General features: G+C 39.5%; 1 protein-coding gene across 2 annotated transcripts in view; it reads right to left on the bottom strand.

Annotated features, from left to right (window-relative positions):
• Window positions 1-590: 590 nt before the first annotated feature.
• The window catches only part of LOC132776623 (gamma-aminobutyric acid receptor subunit alpha-4-like), a 104,082-nt gene continuing 94,295 nt past the window's right edge, over window positions 591-10,377 (bottom strand). The window contains exon 9 of one of the 2 annotated variants that reach the window (XM_060778479.2): window positions 591-2,607. In XM_060778479.2, coding sequence (XP_060634462.2) covers window positions 2,074-2,607 — 534 coding nt within the window. In that variant the 3' untranslated portion in view covers window positions 591-2,073. The remainder of the gene's footprint in view (window positions 2,608-10,377) is intronic. The other variant, XM_060778481.2, reaches the window with a different exon arrangement.

Raw genomic sequence — 10,377 nt, 5'->3', positions numbered from 1 at the left:
TTATGAACCACTTTGGGGTATCAGTTCCTGAGAAAAAGGTGAATATACATAAGTATAATAATAATAATATAATGTGGCCAAATAAAAGATTGATGTGATAGAGATTTGATTTTTTTTAAGGTGGAGAATCTCTAAAGCAATCCATATCAAAAGCTTGGAAATTCTGAGGAGGCATGTCAGTCCATGGTGTTGCCTCATTTTTTAAACTCCATGACACCTGCCTATCTTTTTGAAACCGTGCTCCTGAAACTACTAGCCATTACAGTTGCCATGGCTTGAATACTAAGAGAAACTATTCTGAAAAACTGCATGGGTAGTTTGTCGAATTCCTAACCAAGAAATACCTTATGTTAATTCAAATGACAACTGGAAACAAAACCTGACAGTGTTGTTATTCATTTCCTTTTCAAAAACGGAAATCATGGAAAACACAGATTTCAAACTACAGTAGTCCTATAATAGTTGTCCAACAATATTTCCTATCTATTATTGACTATACCAGTGGTTCTCAACCTGGGGTCCCCAGATGTTTTTGGCCTACAACTCCCAGAAATCCCAGCTAGTTTACCAGCTGTTAGGGTTTCTGGGAGTTGTAGGCCAAAAACATCTGGGGACCCCAGGTTGAGAACCACTGGACTATAGTAAAAACATTAAAATTGAACTCCCCAAAATGTGGATTTTATTTGTTGTAAAATATATTGTATGGGAGCCTATTTGCTGAGAGCTGGTGCCATGCACACATGGTGCCACGGAAAATATATGGTTTCTCATTATGTATTACTATAATATTACCAAAGACCACAGGAAAGAATTCCAATGACACTGTAATATTATTATATTAATGGGCACTAAACTCTTATGGCTAATTCTCACCTAATCAGAAATATCAGCCCAATACTGTTTTACTTTTTTATATACTCCAGCCAAGATGAATGAATTGGAATGGTCATTTTATGCAAACTATATGTATGGCAAAGAAGCAAAATAAAAACCCATTGTTTTGGCACTTATTGATTATAATGTCATAGTTAAAGGGTAATATTTATCAACCTTGAAATGAACATGGCAAAAACATATGGATAACCATTTAAAAAAGGTTTACAGAATGCATACATGAAATTCAGGATGATATTCCTAGCAGGTTGGTTTCAATAAAAGGAGATCTGGTCAGACAGACAATAAATCCAGCCTAAGTGAAGTGCTTTTCTGTCCCACTTATATGAATGGGAGAGATTTGGAGAGATTCGTTTTGGGTAGGTTGAATCCCAAATATACAAGAAAAAGGAGTCTGTCCAAGTGATGTAAACATTTCTTAAGAACCACTCATTCTTCGCAGAGCCTAGAAAGGCAGAACAATCACATTCCTTTACAATTTCTCTTTACATGATTCTCATCACACAATTCAAACTTACACATTCCTTGAGAACAATCTTTTTTCTAAGGCTTCCTATCTGATAGTACATTCCTCCCTCACCCTGTCCCCACGGCGACAATCCTATACTCACTTACCTTGAAGCAATCCCTGAACTGTGAACTCCAGGGGAACTACTTTTGAGTAGACATGTATAGGATTGCATTGCGAATCTGTTTTTCTTTTTTATCTGTTTTTTTAAAGTCGTTTACCAACAAGGCTTAAGTTATTTCCACAGAACTGCCACTGTGCTTATATTGAAGCATAACAATGCTGAAACAGGCAGCAGAAAGGCAGATTTCCACATATCCGTGTGCTCATCTGGAAAAGCCAGGTTGTGTGTTGTACATCTATATGCCACTGCAGTTTATTTGCATCCCATCCCTATTCTTCCCAATAACACAGAGTGTTTTTATTTAATATAACACCATTTTGGGAAGGCCCAAAGAGGTTGGTTGTAGCCTCCTCTCTCCCCCCTCCCCTTTGCTTAATTATTTTATCTAATAATATCTGCCCTTTACCATGGGAAAACGAGCACAGACCTTGTTTTAAAAAATAATCCTTAAAGGTTTCTTTTTTAAAAAATAGTTTTAAAAGAAGAAACTCTGCATCCAAACATGTTTAGAATAAACTGCAGAAAAAACTACTACATAGCAGCAAGACTACATTAGACTTTTTGATTTCTCCATGGTGTCCTTGGATAGATACACCACCCAGTAGACCATGTTAAATGCTCCAAAAGTGACAGGAAACAAAATGCGTGCATATTTGTCTATCTTACTGGTGCCAGAGCTTAATGGGAGTGGAGCAGGAGGAGGACTAACAGCAGAAGGCTTTGCCGCAGTTCCCAAAGTATTAGCTGTAGTTTGAATCTGCTCCAGTCTAGATCCAAGTAAATGGTGAATAGAGGGAGAACCAGACGTGGCTTGTTGGGCTACGTATCCCGTTAAAACGGGAGTAGAGGGAGGTGCGGAAGGAGTCGCTCTCGCTGAAGCCAATGTTTCTGATAGGCTTAAACGGCTGAATGGGTTTGGGCTGGATGCCGAAGGAGATCGGGGCGTAATGTCTGAAAGCCCCTGAGTTACTGTAGAAGGTGGCACTGAACTGTTTCTGGTGTCAATTTTCTTCACACTCTCAGATTCCGGTTGTAGCGTGGCATTGATTCTTTTCCTCACGTTGGAATTCGAGTCTGTACTCTGCAATATTGAAAGAAGACCATTAGTGTTTTTTGAAAGAAATGCTCTCAGCTTCAGCTAAGAACAAAAGACAGTATCTCTTAATGGAAAACCCAGCACTATCCTGAAATGGAGCAATGTGGTTAGTGTGTTAAGTGCATACTCATTGGATGACACTATATCTATTATTCTCCTCATTCATGGGAAGAAAGAATCAAAGGGCAAGTTAGAAAATCACGGTTATCTTTTATAGCCTTTAGTAGAGTCAATTTTTGCAAATTTTGGTGACAATATTGGCATCTGCCTGCTGTATTAATTACGAGAGATACTGTACTAATGATCAAAAGTTATTCTGCATGTTATAGGAAAAAAGTACAGATCAAGTATCACTTATCTAGAAATTTGAAACCCAAAACGCCTTCACTTGCTGATAAATCATTGTACACAAACTTTGATTTATGTAAAAAATTGTATACACACACACACTCACAAAATTACGTTCAGAGTATGAGTATAAATGTGTATATGAATCATAAATACATGTTGTCTTTTGACTTAGGTCCCATCTCCAAGATATCTCATTATATACATATATGCAAACTGGTATTCCTAAATATAAAAAAAAATCCAAAGCACTTCTGGTCTCAATCTTTCTGCACAAGGATACTCAATCTCTGTCACCAAGCTGACTAAGGTTATAGAATTCTTGACTAAAGCACTTAGTGAAGTGGAGGTTTTTCCTAATTAAAAAAATAAGCTTCCCTACATAAGACTTCCATTCACATAACCAGTACATTAAAGACACGTGTTTTCCAAAACTTTTCTAATTGATGGAAAAAACTACAGCATACATGATGCTTCGTTTTAATGCTTTGAAACACTCCAAAATATGGCTTCCTCTATATGCAATTAAAAATAGTATGATTCAATATTCTACCACCTCACTATACTAATTTGTTGTGAAATGTGTTCAATAGCTTGGGCATGGTGGATGGAGTTATAAAGCTATCAATAACTACTAGATGAATTGTTTATTGTACCAGCCATAGGCCATGGCATTACATAATATACAACCTTTAAAAGTTCAATACAATAAGTACAATAAGAGCAGCTACATCTGACCAGGGAGCCACCCAGCACCAGCAACATCTGTGCAGGGAGCCCCCATGGCCCCCCACTGCCTAGCTCCTTTAAGGGCCCAAGACTCCTCGATGCCCGGCAGCAGCTACATCTGAGCAGGGAGCCACCCAGCACCAGCCACATCTGTGCAGGGCGCCCCCATGGTCCCCACTGCCTGGCTCCTTTAAGGGCCCAAGACTCCCTGACTCCTGGCAGCAGCTACATCTGAGCAGGAAGTACCCCATGGCCCCCACTGCCTTGCCTCATTGCTGCCCGGCACCTGTAACATCTGTTGATGTGTGAGGACTACTTACCTGGATTAGCTAAACTGAGGCTTTTCCATCAATTCCTTATTGATTGTTTTGGACAGCCTTGGTGGCACTGGTCCTCATCACAAACTTTTGTTATAATTGTACTGTCTACAAGATTGGTAATTGAAAACTACACAAACTGGCAAACAATTATGTCTGACAATTTTAATGATTTTAATTTACAGTTATATGTTACTAGCTTTATCCGCCACACGTTGCTGTGGCCAACCTTCTCTCCCTCTTTCTCTCCTTCTTTCACTCCTTCCTTCATTTCCTTTTATTCTTTCCTTTCTTCCTTCTCTACCTGTGTACTTCCTTCCTTAGCGTTTTGCTCTCATCCTTCCTTCTCTTTATTTCTTTCCTTCCCTCCCTCTTTCTCTCCTTCTTTCTCTTCTTCCTTTGCTCCGTCTTTCCTCCCTTCCCTTTTTTCTTTCCTTCTCTCCTCCTTCCTTCTCTTCCTCTTTCCTTCCTCCTCCCTTTTTATTTTCCTTCCTCTTTCTCTCGGGGAGGAGGTAAAGTTGGGGTATGGGCATTTAGGGGCGGGGCGGGGGAGGGTGGGGGTATGGCATGAACATGTGGCCGGGGGAAGAAGAAGGAGGGGGAGGGTGGGGGTATGGCATGAACATGTGGCCGGGGGAAGAAGAAGGAGGGGGAGGGTGGGGGTATGGCATGAACATGTGGCCGGGGGAAGAAGAAGGAGGGGGAGGAGGTAAGGTTGGGGTATGGGCATGTAGGGGCGGGGCGGGTTTGGTGTGTTTTGGGCCGGGGTTTTTCGCGTTTTGCTGTCCCGTTGAACGCCCTTAACAGTTTTATATATATAGATTGTTTTTGATATATAATGTATTGTTTTTATTAGTATGTGAGGCACTGAATTTTTGCTAATTATACTGTCCACCACTTTGAGTCCCCCTAGGGGTGAGAAAAGCAGTATAGAAATGCAGTAAATAAAAAATAATAAATACAATAAACACTTTCCAATATTAATATTAAAACTTATTCCATATACTGGCTCTTTAAAATTATAGTAGCAGTGACATGAAAACAATAACAAATGTCTGATTTGTATCATCCCATTTCCATTTCTAGTGACAAAATCTTTGAGATGGATACAATTGACAACTTGCAGACTAGTAAACATCAGGGTTTCACCACTTGGTATCCTCAATGTAAGAGCGACCAATATTGTGAACAATACCTTCAAGGCTTAACATCTGTAGCCCTTGGAAGAGCATTTACATCCCTGCGCTTTCAAACAATGTCATCAGGCTGGCTAGAGGGAAGATATAGAGGGATCCCTTATTCCCAATGACTTTGTATTTGTGGGTCCAGGTAAAGATCTAATACACTATCTGTTACGTTGCCCTTTGTATAATGACCCTCAAAACAATCTTCTGGGAGCCCTTTTGGAAGAAAGGGCAACATGGCAACAGTCAGTACTTATCTGTGACTTGTTAGCAGATTATTCCAAAAATATAACATTAAAGGTTCCACATTTGCAGTTGCAACCCAAAAAGTCTGAGCTAAATTAGTAAAGTCCACAGCGGAGACTAGAAATAACTACTAGTTATGATTGCTATGTATTTTCCTTAATAGCAAAGACAACATGCTTCTGAGTATCTGTTCCTTGTGACCACAAGATAAAAGTTGCAGTTTTACTCCTCTCCTGCTTTTGGGTTTTTCATAAGCAACTGGTTGGCCACTATGGGAACAGAATGCTGCTCTAGATAAACATTTGGTTTGACCCCAAATAGCTCTTCTCATGTCCTTAATACCCATTGTAACTTCCTTCTGTAAAAGACAGATTATCAGGCCCAGAAATAACCCCGATACTCAGGAGCAATTGTACACAACCCTTGCTAGCTTTTATGACAAAAAGAATTTTTTGGCATCTTGTGCCCCTATATAGTTAATGCAAACTACATTTCAAAACTGGACGGAAGGCCTGGTTTACAAATGGTCTCATAAAGATCCCTCACTCTGTCAGTGGCTAAATGCTTATCCCAGTGTGAAATGATACAGAGTGACTGACCTTAATATTCACAGTGATGGCTAAATGGCTCAAATTTGAATGTCAGTGATCAGATTTTTGGAGGAACAGGGGAATGAACAAACTCCCCTACTTAATTGAATAAATACCAACAAAATAGCTTATTTGACTGTTTCTTCTGCCTGATAAAATAAATGTTGATCTAAGAAAACCATCTCTCATGCAATACCAAGTAACATATGAAGCTGATGGCACGCAACACAGAAATGCACTTGATTTATTCCGTAAATACTATTGTTTATCATGCTTTTTTACACTGTTGGTTATTTATTGTTTCCATGTCGGACAGATGGTAGCAAAAATAATGAGTCCTATGGCAATTCAGTATGAATTTATTTAGTGTAGGATAATGTTGAGGCAGTTTGGTGTAGTGATTTAAGCTTTAGACTACAACCCTTTGGACTACAACTCTGAAGAGCAGGATTCCAATGGAAACCCACTTTGCAACTTCAAGCAAGTCAAATGCTCTCGGCTTCCAAGTAAGGCAAACGCAAACCTGTTCTGAACAAATCTTTCCAAGAAAACCTTGTGATTGTTTTTCTTTAGGGATGCCATATGTCAGAAATGATTTGAAGGCACACAATAACAAGGTTTTGTGAATTAGAGTGCATTTTACCAGATATATATGGATAGAGGACATACACCTTATCAGTCGTTGCAAGATTGAAATTCCCATCAGTTTCCGTCAATGTCTGATGAGAGCTGCAGTCCAACCATATCTGAAGAGCCTCCACTGGGGGTCTTAGAACCAAACCCCAGTGGACACCAGATGAAAATGCTTGGATAGTAACTATGGTCAACTTTGGTCAAAATCTGACTACAAAGCTGTGCTGGAGGAGCTAGAGAAAAAAAATCAGTTCAGCTAACAATCATATCCACAGAAGTCAAACCCATAAATGTGGTGGGCCAACTGTACTTAACTAAGTAGCTGATCCAGAATTTAAGCTACTGCTTATAACCTCTGGACAGGCAAGTACAAATTTAGCATCTTAAATACATTGCACTAATGTGCAAAGTAGTGTGCATTCATGCATGTGGAGCTTTGGGCATAGCAATGTCTATAAAGCATCTTGTCAAGAATAAAGCACAATGTCTTACTGTTAGCTGGTAGGTATTGAATGCCACTCCACTTAGAATTGCTCTTCTTAAATAAGCTAAGTAACTCCAGATTTTTATACAGACACCCTATGGTACTCCTTTTCAATGCCACTTTACGTGGTTGAAATTAAATGGTAAATATAACAGACTTTGAGATAGGGAGAAATGAGGATAAAATATTTTATTATCTGACCTCAGCAGCAAGAATCCTATTAACCCAAAAATGGTGCACAAAAGAAATCCCGACAGTAGACACTTGGACTACTAAAATAATGGATTATATGGATATGGACTCCTTAATCTTTCTATTGCAGGACCAGAAAGACAGGCGCCAAACCGACTGGACAACATATAAAGAATTTCTCCAGGAGAAAAGACCAACTGTACAGATAGAATAGTTTAATCTTAGTATGAACTAGGAAAGCTTTAAGAAGAAAGTGAAAACTCCCTGTGGAATTGACTAGAAGACAATCGTCCCTATGCTACCATTACCCTTTCGTTTCCTCCCCAGTGCCCCCCCCCCCCCCCCACTGTGTTGGTATTTTCTTTTGGTTTTATTTTTGCCTTTTATTTCTCTCTTCCTCACTCCCATTTCAGTCAGATCCCTCCCCCACTATTTCCAAATTTTTAATGTATAATTATCTGAAAATTTATGCAATAAAGATGATTTTTTAAAAATTAAATGGTAAGAAAACTCAATGAATATAATGTTTCATGATAGAATTTGGGGGTTGTTGTGTTGATGTAAAGGAAAATGAGGGAATGAATGTGATTTTTTTCCAGGAAGACTCATTTATATTTGCAGAGGGATCCCAAGGTAGAAACATGATTTCGTATATCCACACTGCTGTATAACAAATAGGAATGACATTTCTCGTGTTGCCTTTTGAATGCTACTGCTATTTAATGCACTGCCAATTATTTCTGATGCCACTTTAGAATGCACTGTGTGAATAAACAGAACAGGCGGATTAGAAGATAAAGACTTGTTTTCTAGTATCTCTTCCTAACACGTTGTTATGGTTTATTTACTGAAATGATAGAATTTGAGGGTTGTTGTGTTAATGAGCAAATCTAATAAAATGTGTTATCCTTCATTAAAAAAATTATTTTAAAAGCTACAGCAAAAAGTGGATGTTTTCCTTGTGAAATGAAACACCAAACATTCTATTCCATTGACAGCACTATTATTTTTTAAGAGATATGTTCTCTTTTATGGTATGTCAGCCAGGGTCAACCAAAATATATCACTGATTGAGGTTGAGTGGGAAATGGTGCCCTGTTTCCGAAAGCCCAGCCCTGGTGGCACTATGTACTGTTGTAGTAATGGAAGAAGCTCCCCACATCAGATACATTCTCTGTGAGTGCCTGAAATGGAACAGGAAATGGAAGACCTTCTCCCTACAAGAATGATCCAGACTTCCTAAGCAAACCAAGTTATTTCGACACCTGAGGTAGAAACACACCACACACACATATCCTCTTCCCTGATAGCAAAATTAAAATTATAATAAATTAAAAAGAAAAAAATTCTCTGTCATTTCTTGAAACCACAATGCTTGGTACCCCTAAGCAGCTTTGACACTACTTAATGATAGGGTCAGTCATGAAGTCAACCTGGCATTGGTTTCAGAGAAAAAGTCAACATTGATACTGAAATACAACACAGCCTGAGCTCTGCGAATGCAGCATTTTTCCGAATGAAGCAGAGAGTGTTTGAGGACCAGGACATCCTTAGGGATATCAAGGTGCTTGTTTATAAAGCTATTGTCCTCCCAACTTTGCTATACGCCTGTGAGATGTGGACTATCTACAGATGTCACATACAACTCCTAGAACGATTCCATCAACGTTGCCTCTGAAAAATCCTGCAAATCTCTTGGGAAGATAAGCTGACAAATGTCAGCATGTTGGAAGAAGCAAAGACCACCAGCATTAAAGTGATGGTCCTCCACCACCAACTCCACTGGACTGACCACGTTGTCCGGATGCTCGACCACTGTCTCCCAAAGCAGTTGCTCTACTCTGAACTCAAGAATGGAAAACGGAATGTTGGTGGGCAGGAAAAGAGATTTAAAGATGGGCTCAAAGCCAACTTTAAAAACTCTGGCATAGACACTGAGAACTGGGAAGCCCTGGCCCTTGAGCGCTCCAGCTGGAGGTCAGCTGTGACCAGCAGTGCTGTAGAATTTGAAGAGGCACGAATGGAGGGCGAAAGAGAGAAATGTGCCAAGAGGAAGGCGAATCAAGCCAACCCCGACCGGGACCACCTTCCACCTGGAAACCAATGCCCTCACTGCGGGAAAAGATGCAGATCAAGAATAGGGCTCTACAGTTGCCTACGGACCCACCGTCAGTACACCGATCTTGGACGACAATCCTACTCAGACAATGAGGGATCGCCTAAGTAAGGAATGTTTCAGAGAGACCGTAACTTGTATCATGAGGAAAATGTGCTACTTAAATCTTCTATCACTTTCATCTGCAAAACAGCACTCCTTCCTATGTTACAAATGATAATTAAATATTTATTAGATATTGTCTGGCACTTAGGGCGGGGATGCTGGTTTTGACAGCCAAAAATGATCGGTGTTGTTGCTGTCATTGTTTTACTTCTTATTTCATCTCAAGGACTCAGAGAACACATTGTTTTCCTGTGTTCCAACTTAAAAAATTGTATCAGCTGCATTTGGCTCAAAGATAGGCTAACCAGGCAAACTTCCTTACAGGAATGTATAAATATTGTAATTAATTCCACAGTCAAGTCTTTCCAAATGGAAGCACATTAAATTGACCGTGTGTAATGCAATGGAGTATGCCTTTGGCATAATTTACTGCAAACCTGTCTCAGCTATTGTTACACATTATGGCAGTTCTGTTCAATAAGACTGCGTGTCCTACCTCATACTGAAAAGTCGAACATGATACAAGAAGGGGAGAGAAAAGAGGCATTACTAATCCCTCTATTAAAAACAATCAGTGACAGATCCATCTCATGTTCCTAACCCACCATCCAAACTCTCCAGGTACAATTGCCACAATACAAAACGATGCTCAAGTACAAGTCAATCCTAGTTGTTCAATTTTTAACAAGGTTTGCCCATTAGGAACAGCTGTTCATGTACAGAGCAAATTTTGAAGAAGAAGAAAAAATCCCACTGAGCTTTCATAATCCTCCACTTCAGCCAAAAAGGAAGTATCAGATTGTTTTGCATG

This window comes from Anolis sagrei, chromosome 5 (assembly GCF_037176765.1).
Source record: "Anolis sagrei isolate rAnoSag1 chromosome 5, rAnoSag1.mat, whole genome shotgun sequence".
NCBI lineage: Eukaryota > Metazoa > Chordata > Lepidosauria > Squamata > Dactyloidae > Anolis > Anolis sagrei.
Note: the sequence above shows the minus strand (reverse complement) of the source record. Positions and strands in the feature narration are given on the sequence as shown.